The sequence below is a fragment of the Serinus canaria genome, chromosome 1 (genome assembly GCF_022539315.1).
Source record: "Serinus canaria isolate serCan28SL12 chromosome 1, serCan2020, whole genome shotgun sequence".
NCBI lineage: Eukaryota > Metazoa > Chordata > Aves > Passeriformes > Fringillidae > Serinus > Serinus canaria.
The window spans coordinates 97,961,370-97,983,041 of record NC_066313.1 but is presented as its reverse complement, the minus strand read 5'-3'; the positions used below and the strand labels follow the sequence as shown (position 1 = coordinate 97,983,041).

At 38.2% G+C, this 21,672-nt stretch overlaps 1 protein-coding gene across 2 annotated transcripts in view; it reads left to right on the top strand.

Moving 5' to 3' along the window:
- Nucleotides 1-21,672, top strand: part of CTPS2 (CTP synthase 2) — a 58,026-nt gene that overhangs the window by 22,603 nt on the left and 13,751 nt on the right. For both annotated transcript variants that reach the window (XM_009089682.4, XM_050978991.1), the window contains exons 14-15: nucleotides 19,605-19,701; nucleotides 21,507-21,562. In XM_009089682.4, coding sequence (XP_009087930.4) covers nucleotides 19,605-19,701; nucleotides 21,507-21,562 — 153 coding nt within the window. The remainder of the gene's footprint in view (nucleotides 1-19,604; nucleotides 19,702-21,506; nucleotides 21,563-21,672) is intronic.

Genomic DNA, 21,672 nt, shown 5'->3' with positions numbered 1-21,672 from the left:
CGTGTGGTTTCTAATCTGCCTGCTGTCTGTTGTCATTTTTTTTGTGCTTGGCTTCAGGCCCACTGACTAGATTTTTCACCCTGTCCATCACTTCTTTAGAATCAGTTGTCATTTCATCATTTATAACTCTAAACAAAGAGCTTTGTGGGTCTGTTGGAGATGGATGGGGCAGAAGGGATGTTTTTGGAACTCCAGATGTATGGGTGTAGGATTCCATAACAGGTAAGTAGGAAGTTTCCTGAGAAAACCAGGCAAACTTTGGTAGATGAGTTATGTGGATATACCCCTTGCATTAGCAGCCCATTTGAATGCGCTTACACTTACTTCCAAGTGTCAGGAGAGTATTAGAAGTGTCCCTAGAGATCATATAGCTAATTATTTCCTTTTCACTGGAGTGGGGTCATCAATATTTATACTGGATGTCTGCACTTAAGTGCCGTAAATTATGGGGAATATGCAGCCTCCTTGTCTTGTCTATTCCTTTTGGGTTTTGTTAGAGTGTGTTACTGTCCCCAAGCCTTGCTGCACTTAAGGCCTTTGATTCTCCAGTCTCTGCAGATAGGCAGAACAGACATCTTCCTTCTTAAAATGGCCTTTGACATCAGTGAAATTCCCTGTCTTTCTTTTTTTCTCTCTGGGTGTTCATGGTGTTGCAGATTTAAATAGTTCCAGAGGCACAATGATGAGGACAATCTCTGTGCTGTTTTACAGGGAGGTGTCCAACTACAGGGTTTTAACAGTGGAAGACTTGTCACTTAATTTCTTGACAGTTAATTTCAAGATTGTGGAGAGGACAAATACAGTGATTTAAAATTCAGTGGAAAAGTTTGGCATTGGCTTGGAATTCACATAAGTGGGGCAAGGCATCCCCCAGTATCTGCCCAGTGCAGCTGAGAGACAAAGCTGGAAATGCACTTTCTCCTGTGTTTGATTTTTGGCTCTACAGAAATTCAGGAGCCGCTGCTGTCTATACTAACAGAACCTCTCCTGCTGCTATGGGATATGGGAATAGCAGTGCAAGCAAGCATGGGGCTTGTGGCCTGGAATGCACTGTATGAATTAGAGTGAGTCCCTTACACCAAACTGGGGCATGAACTCCATGGTTGTTCATGACAATAAGATAATCATAAGTCCTTTTGTCTTCTTTTTCTTTCTGCCAACAAAATGAAAAAAGAAATATCTGCTTCTTTGTCCTTTCATCCTCTTCTCCACCTTTGGTAGGTGATCAAATTTTAGTAGTATTGTGTGACTGGGTAATCTGCTAATGCTTCTGTTCCCCACCTGCTAATTCCTCCCTGCAGCTCCTGTCTGGTGGCCTCGCCATCCATACTGCTTTATCCCTTTTGGAAGCAGTGCTGGGAAGCTGGTGTGCCTGATCTGAATTGTTGACATTACAGTATTTATAAGATTTGTTTTAAGTATTCAAATGACTTCTCTTTGAACTTAAAGCACCTCCCTGAGTACAAAATGTAGTAGTAAGATGCTTAGTGGTATGGAAAAGCTGCATTTCGAGGGATCACAACTCAGAATTCAGCACATTAGCCTAGTTAGTTTGCTAAGGGTTCATTAAAGAACACCACCTAATTGCAAAATAGCATAACCAGTTTTACTGAAACATCTTCCTGGGAAAGTGAGAGACCAACGTCCAGAAATGTGGGTGATTTCCCCAAGAGTTGTGTGCCAAATACGGGGATGAATCCAGTGTCCTCAGATCAGCTCTGTTCACAAGGCACTGTTATCTATGAGGCTATTTGAATGAGAGATTGGCAGAACTGGGATTTGCAGTTTGATCTCTTGACTCTTTGTCTTCCTCCAGTAGTTTGTGTGGCATCTCTGAACTCTGGAATCAGCCATAGAACTCAGTTTGACAGGTCCTAATATGTTGTCTTTTCCAGAAGACGTCTTTGAAGGCCTTAAGTGCTATTCTGAAATATATCCATCTCGCCCAGCAATGGCAGAATGATATCCAGGTGTAAGGAATTCTGGTTGCCCACTAAGAATCTGAGCAAAAGTAGGGGAAAATAATATGTTACTGTTGCTGCCCTGATGATGTGTGACTAGCAGACAGCAGCATTAATCTGGGCTAAAGAACAGCATTGGACCTTTGATGTCTGTGCAAGCTGACTTCCAGTGTAGAAGCAGCAATCCAACTTTAGTTCCAGGGCCTTGCTGCTCTTTCTTGCAGGAATGAAAATATATAATTCCTGCAGTTTCTGACATAATTCAGTTGGGTTTGCCCTGGTCTAGAGAAGTCATAGTAAGCACAGAATCCTTTTGGAATTGACATTTTTATTTTAGCTTAGATACGAGGCCATTAGCAAAAAGAGGACTAAGTTGGTGATGTCTTGTAAGTTTGTTTAGGGATGCACATTGCATGTCCCTGTGATGGCTGTGTGTCATTTTCTTTCAGTGTGTGCAGATTCAATATTCACTCAAAACTGGCTACTGGTGAATATTTCTCTAGTAAACTGGTTTGTTGGCATATTTGGAGCACGCAGTTCCAGTCACATTGGAGAGTAAGGGAGCACAAGCTGCAGGGATGGCTGAAGTCTGGGCACCGCCAAAGTGGTAGGAGGGGTGAAGTTTATGGCATCGCAGTCATGTGCATTTAATGATGGATTCAATGGGAAGGTAACCCAGGTTTTGTCTCTTTTGCCCTTGTCACATCCTTCCTGCCACCACTGATAGCTGAATGTTATCTGTGCTCTTTGTTTTCCTTATGGTGCTGGAATAATTTGGGCTGTAAGTGGGTTTCTATGCCATTCAATGACACTGTTTGAAGGGACAGGGCACCCTCCACAGGGGTGGAGCTGTCACCTGAGGGCAGTGACTATCTCAAATTATCCTGTTTAATCCCCTGGTGATGGGTTAACGCCCTAACTCTCCAGTATTTTTCCACCTTCTTTGGTATATTTTATTGTAGCAGGACCAGGCCCACTTGTATGTAAGCCCAGTTACTTTAAGCAATTTGAGGGATCTCTGTGAGGCTTATTTTACAGCCTAGCCAGAGTATTGAAATGTCTCCTGTCAAGGTGAAGTTTGCTGCAATGGAGAGCATACCTTTGTGGATGTTGAGCACTTGAAAAAAAAAGAGCTGGAAGCGGCTTTGTGCTTAGTGTTCACTTATTTCTACTTATATAGTGCTTGTGCATCATCTCAGCCTTACAGACATCCATCACTAGATCAAAGCCCTTTGTTAACTTTGCTTATTTTTTGTAGCAGAGAAAGATGGGAGATGTGGGAGAAAAATGATGGGACAATTAAAGTAAATTGGGCTGGACTGGGGACTCTGTGGAATGTACGAGTCCTGTCTGATTTGCAAAGAAATCTTGCAAGGTGTCAAGTTTTGATTTCTTATTGAGTAGAAAAGCAGAGCAGAATTTGTATAGAACTAGTGCTGGTATAAAGAATGTATGTGTGTCTATGCCTATGTAAATTACCAATCCCCATGCTGCATCCGAAGTTAAATATGGGATACATTGTGCTTTAGATAATTTGCAAATAATGAAATCCATGGAGATGCAGATGTCTGCTGCTACCATGGTGTGTGTTCATTTCAGCTCTAAGGTGAGTTTTGCAGAATCAGTCCCACAACTGCAGGCACTCATCTTCAAGCATTTTTGACCCGTCTACAAAAAGGAATGGCCTTTAAAGTTGGGATACTGAAAGCCAGTGTAACCCATGGGTAATTTTTCCAAGATATGTGATGGCTAGCAGATGTGGGAACTAGCTCTGTAGTGCAAATAGGGGGGTTGTGATAGAACATTTCACTGTTGTCACTTGGTTCTTACTGTTAGCCTAGGAGGAGACATAGGACGGACTGACTGAGAGAAAAGGAACATTCAGTGAACAAACTTTCTGAAAAAGATCAAATAATTATGGGTTAGAAGTTCAGCAAACTGCACTACAGCCATTGTAGAGAGCATGGCATTGCTTTGAGGGATGGAATTGTTGGATGGAAGTTGGGGATGAGTTGTAAAATCCTTTATGTGTCACAGGTGATGCATTCCCTATGTTAAAATTGTCGTTGTTTGTAAAACCTGTAGTGGTGACGTGTAAAAGGGTTGTCTCATCTCACAAATTAAACTTGAGCTATATGGGTTATCCTGACAAGAGTCTCTTGCAGGCCCTCCCTTGTGACATACACCTAATGAGATGTTGAAGGTGTCTCCCTTAACAGGACTGGGTGTGACTGCTACAGGGATGAATTATTCAATAAGATGCATTGTTTGTAGTCAGCTTAAAATTGGTGATGTGTTATTCATTGTAACTATATGTGTCAGCTGTTACTGTCATATGTACACATCTGGCAGACTAATTTATTTCTGAAACTCCCTGTGATGTAGATATTCTGTATTGCACAAGATAGTTTTGAGGGAGAATGCGTTTCAGTAAGAGGTTTTATCCTTCCGTTTGTGAACCTTGACTCGTGCAGCTGTGCAATCTGGCTGTTAGTGCCACAGCTGAAATTTACAGTCATGTAGTTGCTAAAACCCTACACCTTTTTTGTTGTATACTAAACTCAGATTGTTTTTTGAAATTCTTTAGAATGATCAAAAATGTGTAAATCTCCATTCCAGCAAAGCATATATGCAGTTATGGAGCAGTTGCTTTGGTTGAGTTTCAGGTAGAGCAAAGTAAGTATAAGTACAATAATGCTGTACGAGAGGCACTAGTGAGTTTATCTCTCTGGTGAGATGAGGTCTTTGCTCAGCTGCCCTTTGACACTGGAGGTGCCTGGAGTCTTTAGATGTCACATCTGTATCTAAAAGCCTTTCTTATTCCTGAAGAAAAAATCTATGAGGGGAGTTGGAATCAAGTTTGCAGCTCATTTTCAGAGCATTGTTGTTGTTCTTAGCAGTGCAAACCTGGTGGACTGTTCAAAAGAGGTCTGGAGGTGCATCTAATAAGACACATGGACACCTGATTTAGGGATTACATCACACTGAGATGCCTGATCTCAAAAGGGGAAATGTACCACTAAGAAATTCCCTTGCCCAGCATATTTTTAAGCTAGAAATAGTTATAATATGTTTTCATGCGAGTCTAGGACTACTGTCTGTCAATGCAATAATCCTGCTGGTGAGTAAGAAATGTCATATCTGCTTGTCTTGATCCTGGAAGGGTGTAATCCATTTTGTATTCTTAGAATTTATTGAAAATGACTAGACAGACAGGAGTCTGATACCATATTAGTTTGTGTAGCTTTCTTATAAAGCCTACAGTTTGAGATGATGGTGTGGTGATAGGTGTGGTGACATGATAGGATCCTCTTGACTCACTCTGTGTGCATGTGGGAAAGATGGGGAATCCTGGGTTCTGGGTTCTCTAAAACAGTTCTGGCTTTTCTCTTAAAGAGCAGAAGCTGGGAGAATGAGTATTCTGGTGTTTACACCCCATGGACCAGTGTGCCATCTTCTGTGGATGTATACTGGGTAGGGACGGGGGGCTCTCAGCAGTTAACCGTGTTCCAGCCCCTATAAATCAGTGACTACGGTCTTTTATCAGAATTGTGCTGCAGTGACCCTTTAGGTCCCTGTGACCCTCTGGAGCTGTGCTGACTTTGCTGCTGAAGTGGAAGGGAATTATTGAGGCAGTGCCACTATACTGAGCTGAAGGTGCTTGTGCTAGATAATGGCCCCCTACATTCTGCCAGAAAAAGGTAAGTTTGGGGAAAACAGCAGCAACCATGAGAGGTGCCCTTAGGGAGAAAGAAAAGGAGGTCATTTTTTGGCAGAAACATCTGAATCCCTTCAATTTCTTCCCCTTCCTCCAGCACTGTCTATCTGGATGGGCAGCCTTGCTGGCCTGATCAGACTCAGCAGTACAAAATGCAGAGGCAGAGGAATAAATAGAACAGTGGTAAGAACTTTGGACCTCTCTCTTTGATTTGGAGAAAGGGGTGCTTATATGCACCAGTAGAGCTCCAGAAGTTACTAATTCTCAGTGAGAAGTCTGCAAGTGAGCAATGCCTTGTAAAATCAGATTATTAGTGGTATTCTGGGGTATGTTTCATTACCAATGGGAAACATAACAAAATCAATGCTACAAAGTAATGGCTTTACCTTTGGCATAGAAATCCCTCATCTTGTTAGTATTTGATGATTTTTTGATGATTTTTTGATGTATTAGTGTCTCGATATAGATGTTTGCTAAATTACTTCCAAAGGAAAACTGTCAAAATTACCATTAATAACTTTCAGGTCTCTCTGAAAGGTTAATGGGAGTTTAGGACAATGGAAGCAAGACGCTCCCAGAAAATTCTCCCTCTATCCTCTATTTTGACCAAGTAAGAGTGGGACATGAAGGAAAATCAAAGAATTCAGAGGGACTAATGAGGCCTATGAGAAGTGTAGCAGTTGTCTAACAAACAGTGTAGAGCAGTTTTCTAACTATTTTGTATGTGATTATGGCCTGTTGAAAGAAATTATGCTGTTGCTACTTATAGAAATTGTAGTTAAGAAAGGGTAGTGCTTGTATACTTAGCTTAATTTTAGATTTTCTAATTACCCAATTTGAATATTAAATCAAATCCAAATTATTCTAGGTTTAATAAGTAACTGGAGTAGTAGTTTCAAATTTCTCAGTTTAGACAAGTGCATCATATATAAACATCTGTAACCCAGAGCTTTGAAGAAGTAGATTTGCATTTTGTAAACTAAAATTAACGAATTATCCACCTCAGCCATAACTCGCTTCTCAGCTGTGCTACTGAGGAAACCAACTCTAAATTAAGTTGAATTTACCTTAAAGCCAGTTTCATTTGTTTTGGGTTAGTGACTAGTCTTCCCTTCAACACAACAGGACTTTGCTCTTTTTTTTTTTTTCTTTCTTCTTGTAATACTCAGCAGTTCACTGCTAAGCTGTAACAAAATGTAGCTTTAAGTAATTTCTCATGATTCAGAATCAAGAGTGGAGAGAATTTTATGAGAAGGTTTTAAGTCTTTAACTTGTGAGGCAATGCACCAGATATCATGTGGAGCTCAGCCTTAAGGCTGGCACCAGTTTGGAGCAGACCAGTGTAACCCAAAGATACCTGTGCATGCTATGCTGAAACATCAAAAAAGGAGAAACATTGCTTTTCCTCTGAGACATTTTTCCCAGACATTGGATATCTTCTGAGAGAAGTCCATTTCTTCCAGCAGCTCTGCACAGTCATCTTCTGTTGCCCATTTTATCCTAGTATTAAAAATCCCTCATATCTAGCTGTGAAGAATCTGGAATTATAAATTTGAAAAAATGAAAGTATATGTCCAAAACCACTTGGTGATTATTGCATTGAGAGATAATACAGATTCATTAGCTGTGGCTTCCATTGGCATTGGCATTTGGCCTGCCTAATTAGGGAGAGCCTGTGGAGGCATCAGAGACGTAACTTGCCTTGAAACTGTTAACTTTGGTCTTCATTGATGAGAAGGAAGTTGCCCAAGAGCCTGGGAAAAGCACCAAAACCTCAGTATTGCTCAAACTGTAAAATGAAAAATTAGTTTTGACAAATCCCAGCAGACATGCTGTGCCTGCAAACGACACAGATCAGCGACAGTACTTTCTTGCACAGCTTGACTTTGTGTACAACTTTTTTGTCCTGTGGCAAAGAAATATTCAAATCTTTCTCAGAATAATCCATTTTAAGTAATGATAAATAGAGTTCTTGCAAGGTTTGTGTTGTCTTGCTGTTTCTCTCACTGTGAATCTGGAATTGTAAGTGAGACTATAAAGAAACAGTATGAATTAACTAATACAGAGTAAATTACCATTTTAGAGATTTAGTATCATTAACACCATTGTGTGGTGAATATATTTATATTATCACCTTCTCACAGAATTCATTTTTACCTGCTTTTTTTGAGCTGAGTCTTAAGTAATGGGACATTTAATAATATTTTTCTTCTTGGAGAAATGAGAGAGCCAGTACTTAAGCAACCAACTGAAAAAGTTTCTAAAAATAATTTTTTCACTGAACTTATTTATTTTCTTCATTTCACCACATACTTACAAACTCAACAAAATGTGGAGGACAAATAGCACTGAGAGGATCTTTATTTTAGATAAGGAATTAAAAGGAGAGAACCCTGCTTTTCTCTTAGAACCCAGACTGAGCTGATGAAATACATTTGTGATTAAGCACACCTATAATTATTTCACAGGAAGGCAATGTGTGTGGTGCTCTACAGTGCATATTATGGTATCACCTTTACTTTAGCACACTGGGTCAGACCACAGCTCCATCTAGACCAAAGACCCTCTTGGACAGACTTGACCTGTCTCTCCCTTTACAAAATCTTTGTTGGCAGTGTCCCAACCTGTCATAGCTGCCCAGGTGCCCTGTACTTCTACATTTTTGTTAAGCATCAGCTACATTGCCTGGCATGGCCATCAGGTGGTTCAGACCCTGGGTCTCTGTATCTCCACTGGGGCATTTGCCACTTGGGTGGGTGACAAGGCTGATGGGTAGTTATTCACCACAGGTACTGGAACAGCTGTTTTCACCCTTCAGTCTCTTCAAAATTGAATGAGTACCACCTGTTTTCAGTGATTTTTTTATCACTGAAAACATATTTTGATTTTTTTTTCTACTCTTTCTGTTTTGTAACCACTTCTTTTAACACTTCAATTTGAGAGTTTCCCCTGAAGATGGATTTTAGCTTGGCAATGTCATTCAACTCCTTGACACTGCACACAAGCAGAATGCTCATGTTTTTTCGCCATAGTCATTGTTCTGTGTATGAGTTTTATTTTATCTTTTAGTCCCGATATTTGATTAACTTCACAATGCCATTTTTCTCCTTAAATAAAAATGAATAAAAATAATTGACTCTCAGTTATTGGTGTCTTTTACAATTTTCGTCTTAAATATTTGGGGGATGGGGTTGATGATTTGGTATTTATATGTATAAACTTAAAGGTATTTGTGTTTCTTCATTTGAACATTTAATTTCTGTAAAGAATGCCTTCTTGCTGTAAATGAACTCCCACCTCTTTCCTTTCTTAAAATTTTCTTCATAAAAAAGCATTTTTCTAAGTAGAAATGTATGTTGGATAATCAAAAAAGCTTTGCCTTTCCCAGTATTTACAAAAGGAATTATGTGTAACTAATTGTAAATCAAATAGGGAAATTTATGCTGTGTACAAAACACTTCTGGATGAAGTAGATGTAGGTGAGTGTCTGTCAGGGTTTGATTTAATAAGCAGAGAACATTTAATCTAATGGAGAACTGTATGCCTGAGTCTGCATTGGTAATGCTGCAATATATTGTGTGTCACTTCAGAATGAGCTGAGAATACTCTGGGATGCTGTAGAGTGTTGTCAAAGAACGGATGTTGAAGGGACATTCACAAAACTCATTCTGTGCAGGTGTGTAGTGCATGTTAGGACAGAACAGCAGTGATTACCTCATGGCTTAGATGAGCATTTCAAGCTGCCACATGTTTTGGTGAGGTTCTCTAGCTTGAATGTATTGACCCCTGTCTGTGCTGTGGTCCCTACAGAGAGAAGCACTCAGGTGATTCCCTTAAATTATTTATCTAGAAGTTATGCAGTTGAAGTTATGTGAGATGATTCTCACACACAGGGTAAACACTGTAACTAGTGAACTAGTTCCTCACCATTGTTCTGTTTGGCAAGTCAATAATGTAAAGGGGAATTGTCCAGATCCCTTAATGCTGTGATTATATTGCTTAATATAACAACTCCAAAATATCTCCTCCATCCACTGGCCTTAAAACAAGCTTGCAGAAATTGTGCATTAACAAAAAATCTAAAAATTAGGGAACATGAAATAGTTTACCTCTTCACAGATTCCTGCATAACTCAATAGATTACTGGAGTTCATATGTTGAAAACTACATGAAATCTCCAATTTTATGAATGCCATTTCTGTAGACCTTTGTCCCACTCAGACAAGGGACCAAATGACATTAAGGCATTGGCTTTGTTAGAAGTCACCTGGGAATGTGTGGTTTCTGTATGCTTAGATGCCTTGTTTCTAAAGTGTAGGAACAAGATTAGATATCACAGAAATCCTGGTTTTGCTAGATTTTAAAAAATTGTTTAATTTGCCTTATTTTTCCCATACCAAATGGAGGTAATAAAATACACTTGCCTTTGTAAAGTGGCTTAATACCTGCAGAGAAAGGTCTGTGCAGCAGCTGAGGACATCCACCCCTTTCCTAATAGCCTTTTAGACACCCAGGTGTGAGAACTGGAGCTGAACATGTGCCTAGAAGTGCATGGGCAATGAAAAATAAGGGATTCAAATGAGTTCAATGGATGTATTGGAGGGTGTATTTTATTAGATGTGAGTGGCCTGTTCATTATGTTGTGAAGTATTTAATTTTTAAAAAGGAAGACCTTTATATTAATGAGGTTTTCTGTTTCCTTAATTCTGTATTTGTTTGCTTCCCATCCTTCATGGTATGTGATAATACATTGTTCCATCCTGGGGGGTTAGGCACTGAAAAACAGAACTGCATTTGCAATGGATTTGACAGCGATCTGCTGTAGATCTGGGCTTTTAAACTAAAAGTTCTTTCTTATGCTCTCTGTCTCTTCATTCTGCTCTTGGAGACTCTCAGAGGTGCAGGTGAAGGATAAAAATGATTTTTGTATGGGTACCACTGGGAAACTTTGTGAGGTTGGCTGTGCTAGGTGCCTGTTGTGTGCCACTGTGGTGATGCAGCCTGGAACTTTGGCTGTGTGGCAATGTCTTTTGGTTGCTCAGTAAACATTTGTAGCATTTGAGTAGATCACTGTATTATCTGTTGAATTAATCTGTACCTGGCCACCCACACTTTTCACAGAGGAAAAATTCTGCTGGGTGTGTTTGGCTGATGTCATGCTAATTGAATGCCTGCTTGATCTGCAGGAGTATAAAGTCAATTCTATAAATGTTATTTTCTTAGAAACAATATTGGTAATTTTTTTCCTATAGGCTTTCACCGTCTTGTTGCTAAATAAGAAGTGATGTGAAGATCCATTTCTTTTCCTCTTTGACCTTTTTGCTAGTGGTTTTCCACATGCATACAAACATTTTCTCTGATTCTCTCTTCTTACTTCCTCACAGGTAGCTCTTCCTTTTGGTTTGTATTCTAAAAGTGTGTACCATGTCCATCCCTAAAAATGAATATGAAGATTTGCAGTTCTGGTTTTATGATCTGTTAGCAAGCCAGAACTGCACTGGCATGTCTGTACTGTCATGTTAACTCTGGGCCTCGTTAATGAATGGGAGAGGAAGTGATTAGTGTTTGGTGTATGTGGTGTGGGTGCAACTGGTCAAGCCACTTGTCCCTTTGAATGGTATCTGAACCTGACCCCCTGATTATACCTTATAAACACAGTTATGGAAAGCAATCTCTAAAGAATTCTTGTCATTTCATGTTGAAGAGGATAGAGTTAACGAGCTGGGGAGAAGATCCCAAGAAGTGCAGAATTAAATTATGATCTGAACGGTGATGTTTATTATGTTTTTGAAGGATGTAGGAGAGACAAAATGAGATGGGAGGGTTCCTGCTCAGAAGGAAGACATCATGGTTTCTACTTGAAAAGGAAAAAAAGTATTGTAGGTCATAAGTGTTTTATCAAAATAAAGAGTTTTCCAGACAAGATGGTCTTTGGCCAACTGAAGCTTTTCTGAAATGGAAACAGGAAGCTATTAAATATAATGTAGAGCATGTGTCTCAAAGCATCCTTGAAATGTCTGGCAGAGGTAATCAAGGTAATTAATCTCTGCTATGATATTAATATACAGCATTCCTTTTGGTTTTCTGAAGCTGAAAAGATGTTTACTGTTGTTGGATAGACAGTAATGGAAATACCAAAGTACTTGCAGATAATCTGTTTAAAGTTGTGTTGTAATTATCTCCCTATGCTATCTTTTTTTTCTAATATAGTTTACAATAGGAAACGATAGGATTTAGAAAATCCTAGAATTACAGTTCAGTACCTTGATGAGCACTATATGATATCCAGCTCTTGCTTTAGTTTTTCCAGAATGAGAAGAGAAACATTATGATGTATGTGTGGGAGGGAGGATAAGGACTCAAGGAAGTAATCTGCTGTTGAATTCATGGGGGAAAGCAAATCCCATTGTTTGTTGCTGGAGAGCTTTCCAGAAAAAATAATGTCAGTCCTGTATGCCTAAAAAGATACCCAGCATTCATGTTCTCTATAATTTAGGAAAAGTTATAGACATGAAAGACCAGATATGTCAAAGTACATTTATTATTCTGGGCATGCAATGGAAGACAAGAATAGTAGTTAAAATTAGAATGATTGAGCCAGAAGCTTTCTGCCTAGATATTCCCTGTTAAAATATGTCTGTTCTGCTCTTAATCCATAAGATTAACATGACTAGAATTTCTCAAATTAGTAAATTAAGTAGAAATACCACTAAGTAATGAAGTGGTCAGCTTCAGTTTTAGAGGGCCTTTCATTTTGTATGCTTTGTTATGGGCTGTAGGTAGTAGAGGTTGGGGAACTGGCATGACATTTAAACAGGAGTTAAATCAAACCAGAAGCTTTCAAAGAGGAAGAGAGAAGGATGGCATTACAAAAATGCATGTAAAATATTTCAAGATCTCTACATGGTAGATATGAATCAGTGTAAACAGTAAAAGTGATCCTGCATGCCTTCCAACACCAGTTACTTTATCTTGCACAGTGTTCTTCCTGGTTGTGGTCCTCTGTGAGATGCTGGTTCAAAATGCAAAAATGTAAATGAAGAAGAGAATACAGTGGAACGTAGGAAGAAGCATGGCTATACTGTTAATTAGTATGAGAGCTTCATTATCTACATCTATTTTCATTTCTACAAAGTTACAGCTTAGATGTAAAAGAACAGCTGAAAAGAAAATAGACTTGTGCATGAGAACAAATTGCTTCACTTAAAGATTACAGTGGTGGGCATTAGCTGGCTGCTTTGTGTGGGTTTCCAGAGTGGATTCAGCTGAGCTGCTTGTTGAAGGAGTCAGATCGGCACAAGATTTTGGCAAGATTTACTTTCACAACTGTCTGCCGTTGTCTTTAGTGGGATTTTTTTTCTGAAGACAGCTTGCATAATACCTTGTAGCAGTTTAACATGCTTGCTCAGTTTTTAATACATTTCAAGATATTTTCTCACTACTTTGCTTTTCATAGGGGTTAAAAATTAGCATTTTAACATTATTAAAATTAGCATTTTTTATTCTGAGTAACTGCATTGTTCTTCCTTCCATTCAGCCGATTTTCATAGAATGTTCATCTATCAGAGATACCAATTTAGCCCAACTAGTAGAAAATTCTTTTTGATGTAAAAATGTCAGATTTTAAATTCTGGTGTCTATTTCAAAAGGTGATCAATCAGCCATTAAAGTGATGGTCAGCCACTGATCTTTGGGCATAATATGAAGCATAATACCCTAATTAGAAGGAGTGGTACTGGGATGCTTCCTACGTATCTGTAGCAGAGAAATCCTTATGGAACTAGAATCCTTTCTTTCTGTTTCATTCATTTACTCCAAATTTTAAGTAAGGAATTTTCTTCTGTCAGTATCAATCAGTGTGATTGTATATTTCTGTCCTTCAGTTTAAAACCTCAGTTTAATGATACATTAATCAGATGCAACTAAACCTAGTTGGTGAAATCATCTTAGCTGCTAAAAGTTGTTTAGGCTTCAGTCAAATGTGTGTTGTCAGATAATGTAAAAATGAATGATCAGGCTGAATCAAAAAGAAAATAAAGTAATTTCTCTTAAAACAGAAGCAAAGCCACAAAAAATACGAATGTTCAGGTTTGTGTTCTTAAAACTGACATAGATTTCACGCTCTAGATAGCACTTGCACTTCTTTCTTCTCTGAGTAGAGCTCTTACTTGAAAATTTTCAGTCTCTTTTTCAACTTTTCAACTAAGGGACCTTGTCTTTTTTTTCTCTTCAAATATATATCCTTTTGATAGGATGCTTTTCCATATCCAGTGAATAAAATAAATAGTCCACAGGTGTCTTTCAGCTGATCTTCCAGGGATTTCTTCTCAGCTCTACATTTAGGTGGGAAGTTTTACACTACAACAAAAACACTTTCCAACTAGAAAAAGAATTAAAATGGGTCAATCTATAATTTTCTACTTGCTGCTCATTCACTTCCTTTCTAAAAGAAATGCCTCAGTTTCTGTGTCTCTGGTTATCGAGTACCAAATCATCACTGAGCAGATTTGGAAGGTGGACAGAACATCTAATGGGTGGTGACTTCTCCATTCTGTGAGAAGGATCAGTGGCTGGAATCCAGGCAGTGTCTCTTACGAGTCTGATGGTGGTCTGATTACTTTAAGGAAATGGGATGAAAAACAGTTGTTAGTTCTCCTCATGTTCACTGTGAGGATAATGGTTTTTATGGCAGATGAACAGAATTTCTTCTAGAAGTACTAGGGTAGTGTAGGTCATGGCACTGAGCACTGCCTGAAACTGTTATCAGTAATTCTCCTCAGTGATGGTCTGGAGTAGTGACCACTTGAAATAATCAGTTTTCCTGCTCACTTTCCTTGAAGTGAACAATTTTCCTTCTGTCTTTCTTGCTGAAGGCAGATATAACTGATAATGAAGTAGTTCAAACTAGCCCAGGTCTCTTAATGAATGAGTAACAACTGGAATGGATGCTTGCTCAGGCGTGGTAACTCAGGGAGGAGCAAGTATAGGGTACTGGACAATTTTGAGGGTAAAACATCTGCTGTGCTTTGTGTCCACCAGGGACAATCTCATGTTTCCGTGGCTGTTTTGTGTAGTTTAGGTAATGGGGCTTCTCTGTGGCCCAGTCTTCTGTAGCAGTTGCCTGCAGGATATACTAATTCTCTGAGTCAGAGACCACCCAAGTACAGTGCTGTTCAAACAGTCCCAGGCTGTGTTTGATGATTCCTGTCTCATTGTGGGTGGGGTGTTTGATAAGAGAGCACCAGGCTCTGTCTCACTCTAGGTTCTTCCCACTCTTTAGGATGCTCAGAGACACAGACTTGCTTCGTGCCTTCCTCTTTCCTATATACCTGATGTAGATTTAAGGGCATTTGGTAGGAGCAGAATTACACCTACTTGGAAATGCAGCTGGAGAAGTCCTCTTCAAAGGCAATTACATAATTCTGATTTTTTCAGATATATATGATAGGATTAAGGATTTCACCTAGCTACAGATTTGCTGATCTTTCTGAAATTAAATTAGTATTTAGTCATTAATTATGATGTGAGATGGACCAGTCTGAAGTCTGAGAACACCCTTGAACATCCTTTTTAGTTTTTCGTATCTGTGGCAAATCCTGCCCTTTGTGGTATGGTGTGACTGACACTCCAGTGTATTTATGACCCTGTGCTTTTCACTAATGCTGACTGTCTGAAATTTTCTGCTTGATTAAGTCTAAGCCAACTCTAGGACATGTGTTTGGAATAACTTGAATGAGTTCTCAAAATGCTGTTAAGCAATATCTTTATGGGCTTTGCATATCAACATCTCCATTAACTTCCTCAGTTCATTGCACTCTGCTCACGGGTGAGTAAGCACTGTTTGAAAAGAAGCCACACCCTTCATGAATTCTTTTAGAAAAATTTTACAAAACATTCTGGAGCAGAATTTCTGCTTAGACAGAATCCTTAGAGAGCTTTTAGACTTCAGTAAATAAATGCTCCATGGCATTTACTTAATTCTTAAATAGGAAACAACAGATCTCTGGAGAAGAGGATCACCCAAACTGGAAAATAGTTGATAGTAGTATTCTATGGGATTTTCAGAGTTTTAAGAAATTTAAATTGGTATTTGTTGGAATGTTTGGACGCTGTGCTGTAGTTTATTGAAGAGTGTAGAGGACAGGATTTTTCAAGCTGGTTGCTTGTATCAGTATGTAATTATATGAATCAGCTATTGATAATTTCTGCCTTGATCTTACACATAATGGTGGGCATTGTTTTAAAAACAACATTACTTCAGTCAGAGTAATGGGGCACTGAGTAGTCTGAAATCTGCAAGTGGCTTTGTTGGCAGTTAATTCAGTCCTAGGGCACTGAGTGCTTCAGATGGGTGGGCAGTGATGCAGTTTACTTGGAACTGGGATATCTCTGGGGGAAAAGGGAGCAAGGGATTCAGGCAGATGTCATATTTGCACATTTTTTCAGTAACTGAAAAGGTAACCCTCTGAACAGGCAAAGTCTGTCATTTTGGTTTCCTTGCCAAGTTGGAAGGTCTCAGTGCCCCGGTAGAGTTGTAGTTGTCAAAAATATTTGTACTAAGTTTGTTTCTAAAACTGAGTAGATGTTAGTATAAACATCCCATTTGTAGGTGTCTGGGTTTTTTTACTGATGAACTTGTTATTGATTGATTTGTTCAAATCTAGCAAGTACTGACTAATCCTACAGAGAATGATGGAAGAGTCAATAAAAGGATGAGTTCCTTAATTTTGGGTTGAGTCCTTGTCAGTTTGTGCTGCTGGATTTTTTTCCATAGCTGTGTTCATCAGGGATTAGTATTCATCAGCACCTGTCACTGCATTTCCTGCTCCTGTCAGCTTTCCCTCTACACAATCTCTTGTGTGCTTTGTTCAGAGCCTCTTCTCAGTGTTCAGGTAATCTCCAGGGCTGTGGCATCTCCTGATGCTTTGATCAGCACTTACATGTGTAGTAATTTATTTCAGCATTGTTAAATCTTTTGCTCACCAGTCAAAGGCTGAGTAAAAAGACAAAAAATCCTAGACCCCAAACTTGTAAAAATGTTCTTTCAAAGCTGCTTAGTTATCAGTTCAAATCAAGTAATGCTCATCTCCCTCCTCAACTCCTCAAAAACCAAGCCTGCAAACAAAACCCAAGCAGACACCCCCACTCCCTCCCCTTCCCCTGCCAAGGTAACCAGAGTAGATGAATTTCTCAAAATGGCATTGCAGAGCATGAGGCAAAACAAAGATAAAATGTAATGGTCCTGGCCTGATTGCTAAAATGATAGGTGTGGGGCTTTCAGAGCTTTGGCTGCTCTGTGTTGAGTGTCAGGGTTTGAAAGGTTTTCTCATTAGCTTTTATATGTTTTCTATCAACAATGAAACAATCCAGGCAGTAGATATCTGAAAGAAGATTTCTGTTCATGGATAGTTGAAGTCACTATTCATTAGTAACATGATTAAATAGTGATCAGACTGCTTTATATCTAGAATGTGCTTTGTGTTGTGTTACAGTGATTCATTCTTAATTTCATGTTGGCTGTCTGGTGTAATACAAATAAAACCTCTATAAAATCCCTGTAGTGTTGGCAGTTTTCAGAGATTTGGGTAAGAAAGACCTAATTGATGCCTTATGTATTCTTTCATCTATTCTACTGATACTTTTTTGTTGCTTGTGGTGCCTGTTCTGTGCTGTTCTCTGCCCTTCAAAGAAGTAATGCATAGGAAGACCTGATTTATTTTGTGCCAGGAAGCATAAGCTTGTTGAAGAGTCTATTCAGTTGCACAGTTGTTCAAAATGACCACTATTTGAAACCTCTGCTTTTTCTGATCAAATAAATTCTGTATAATATGGCAAAATATTTCATTAATATGACGTTGCTTTTCTGATTATCTTTACTTTTTTTTGGGCTGTAGGGCAGCAGTGCCACTTTGGTTTCAAAAGCTTCTTGCACAGATGCTGTTGCAGAGAAACTCAAGTAATATATAAACAAGTAATATATTGAGGGCTGTGCTGTTGTAGCTGCTGGAGTTCATCCAGGCCACAGAGCCAAAGCAGTTCCAAGGCATTAATTCATAAATAGCTCCTTTTGTCACCTGATGACAAAAGTTAATATACAAAACCTTGTCCATTTCTTACTAATGTAGCAGTATTGGGAGAGATGGAGAGATGAAAACACACACACAGACACACACATGCACCTTCATCAGAGCAGATGCTCTACTTCTGAGACCCTCTTCTTTTTTTGTGGCCACTACTTCAGGAAAAAAAGTGAAAATAAATGAAAGGAAATAAAATGGATTCAGTAAATTTCATACTTTTAAAACAGTAAGGATTCAGTGAATGGGTTTTCTTTTATTTTTTTGTATTTGTAGAGGGGGACTTAGGTCAATGCCTTGCACAATCCTCACTTTTGTGATTTGAGAGGTAATTGAAGAATCTGTAATATCCCATTGGTTTGATCACAACTCCTGCTCATGACATTTTATAATGAATATATTGCTTATAAATAACATTTTGAATGTATAAGGCTGTACAGAGATAATTACACAGCTGAAATGCATTGGCACAAGGCCAAAGGTTAAGCACTTTCCACCATCCCTCCTAAATTGAATAACTTCACTTTATGAAGTGTATCATCAGATATTGTTTTCATTAGTCTCAGAGGGCAAATTTAAGGTTAATAAAAATCCATTTGAGATTACCCATATATGTGAATATTTGTATTTTTAGAACTTTTCTTTGTCAATTACATTTCTCACTGACTGTGTTTATGTGAATATAAGTACATAGGTTGAGGCTTCAGCTCATGTTTCTACAATTTCAAACTGTTTTACCTCTCTTAGACAGATTTCCTCTAAACTGGATTGTGAGACCCTGCAGGATTTTTCAAACTGAGCAAAACTAAGTGCACTCCTTCCACTGTGTTTTCTCACATGCCCCAGATCCCACTATCCTGGGTTTTACTTGACCCACGTAGAAGCCATTTGACTCCTCTGCTTCAGTCCTCAAACCCAGTATTTGTAAATCCTTGTCTTTAAATTTTATGTTAAATAGCATATTCTTCATACAAGGAAACCCAGTGTTTTGTTAAACTGTTAATACTCTTCAGCAATCTGAGAAACCCTTTAGCAGAGGTGAAGGGGGGGAATGGTTTTCCATTTTCTGTGATAAGTTAGTTAGATCTATAATCTGAAATAGCACACATATACTGGAGTCATCTTACTCATACTTAGAGTTCCCACACTCTGCTTTTACAACATTATCCTCTTGCTACAAGTGTCCTCTTTTCACTCTGATGCTGCATGCCCTTTCCCTCTTCCTACCTCCCAAGAAAGAGGTTAGTTGTCTTCTCACTTGATACCACAGCTGTTTCTGCCTCTTACCATAAGAAAAAGCAATATAAGAAATGGCCTAGTGTAAGGAAATTTTAACCCATATTATTTACTCATATTTAATATGTATAATCTTTCAGCCTCTGTGAGGTTCAGGGACCTTGTTTCTCCAGAGATGGCATCTTTATCACTTGGTGGACTTTTTTGGTTTATGAATTTGAATTTTTAAAAATCTGTGTATTATCCTAGCACAGAGTATAGCTTTGGACAGAGTTATCCTATTGGTAATATTTTGTTGTAATTTTTAAAAGAAAGGTGTTTTTTCCACCCCAAAAAAATTAAAATAAGAAATTAGTAAGTTGCTTTTGTTAATTATAACATTAAATGAAAACATTTGTCATGAACTAGTTAACATTGTCAGTCTATTACAATGCAGTATTGAAGAACAAAACATTAGAAAAACAAAAGAGAAATAATGATTTGGAATGGTTGGAGGTAAAATATGTAAAGTTGCCACTTAAAACTCTATGTCACTTGCTAGGCTAGGCTTGTTTGTTTTAGGATTATTTTATTTGTTGAACGAAACAGTGTCTGAGCAACTTTTCTCTACAGGTTATTGACATGCCAGAACACAATCCTGGAGACATGGGAGGAACAATGAGACTGGGGAAGAGGAGGACTGTTTTTAAAACTGAAAATTCTGTTTTAAGTAAGTTATTTTTCTGCTCTTATGACTTTGCCTTTTGGTAGGAGCTTTGCAACATGGAAAATCAAAAATGCTATAATCTTAAGCAAACAGTTAGGTGGCAGCTTCCCTGAGCTCATTCACTCTGATCCTGTGATTTACATTTACTGAGAATTGGAGTGAAAAAAAGAAATGAGAGGCATCTGTAGCTCCCTATGAAACTGTCACTGAGGGGCCAATCCTTTTTTAAAAACAATGCGTAAAATGTTGAGCAAACTGAAATTCTTTTCATGGCAGTTTAATTTGTTATGTTCTTGGGAAGGTCAGAATGCTTTCTTCCTGTTTTCTAGCCTGATCCTGGAAGCAGCCTTGTTTTGGGAAAGCAGAGTATCTGTTGCAGAAAAGGAAAATTATTTGCTGTAACAGGATGCTTCAGATAACAAAATAAAAGAATCCAGAATATAGAAAAAATTATTTAATTAGATCTATATATATTTTAAAATTGAAGTAATACTTGTCTCCTATAAATCCATTATACAGTAGTAATATAGATGATTCTGCAAAAGTGTAAAAGTAATATTGAGGGCTGTATTATTCTTGTCCATTAACTAAATAGGTATGTTTTTCTTATATTGCCCTGCCCCTGATATTGATCTGAGGTATTCTCTATTTAGCTATGTTCAACTTATGGAATCTATCCTTCTGAGTACTTAAAAATTACATCTACTTAAGCAGGAGACCAGAGTGTAATACCAAATGCACATTTAATGAAAAATCTGCAATTCTAGAGATGCCCATACTAGTCATCTGACTAGCCTGGGTGATACTTTGCCTATGTGTGATATAGATATGCATATCATAATGTACAAGTTGTTTGTAATCTAAACATTCTTGGAAAAGTTAATAAAAATTAACATGTGTTGTAACTCTTGACCAATATTAAGAGTTGTTTAGATCTGTTTAGATCTTTGGAAAGAATAAGAAAAAGCTACGGTAGTTTAATCAGGAAATCTGATTTCTTTTTCTTATGCTTTACAACTTGGATGGAAATAATGCTTTTGAAAAGCTGTCCTTTAAAATTAAGATATATACCATACTTTGTAAAATGGCAGTACTATTATTCTACAATTTTTGAAGATGTTCTTTGCAGTTTAGGTTACGTACCAACCCCCTAGCAGGACAGTAATTCTCATGACCTTAGCGTAAATTGAGAGCAGAGTTTGAGCCACGATTATAAGTAAGAGATATCATTAAAATCTGGTTTACTGCACATCTCAGACTTGCTCCTTGTTGCTGTGAAAGGCAGAGTGTTTGAGATGACGCACAGAAGACTGCCAGAGTCATTTGGGTAATGAGATCAGGAAAACAGAGAAAAGCAATATTCTCTGTTCTTTGGAGGTACTCTGCCAGGTGCCATGCATAATCTATTAAAATTGAACAGATGCTACTAAAAGGCTTCCTTCCTCGCATCTTTTGTGTGCAACTCTTGTAAAACCCTGAAGAGATTTTACACTGCTGGTTCACTCTGACTTTTTTTTTAAAGCTTTACAATTTAAATTAGTTAAAATGTGTTTAGATTCTAGTTTGCCTAAGCTATTTCTAGTCAAGGAATGTTGAATATGAATCCTGAATAAACTCTGGTAACAGTGAATTAAAAGAAACTAGTCATCACTCACTAAGAACAGAAAAATGCAGTGAGATGAATAATGTCTTGTTGTGTTTAAGAAGTGTTAAATGTGACTTCTTTGAGGTTTGAATTACAAGGAGTAATTTTAGCAACTATTAAAGCAACACATGGGCTTTTAATTTCTCTTTTGTTGTATATTCAGGGAAGCTTTATGGTGATGAAATGTTTGTAGAGGAGCGACACAGGCATCGATATGAGGTAAGCACTCTCCTTTGTATGGGTCCACTCCTCTGTATGCAAACATCTGGGATAAGGTGCCTGAATACTTTCAGAATACTGACATTCAAGGAGGCACACATGAGATGGAC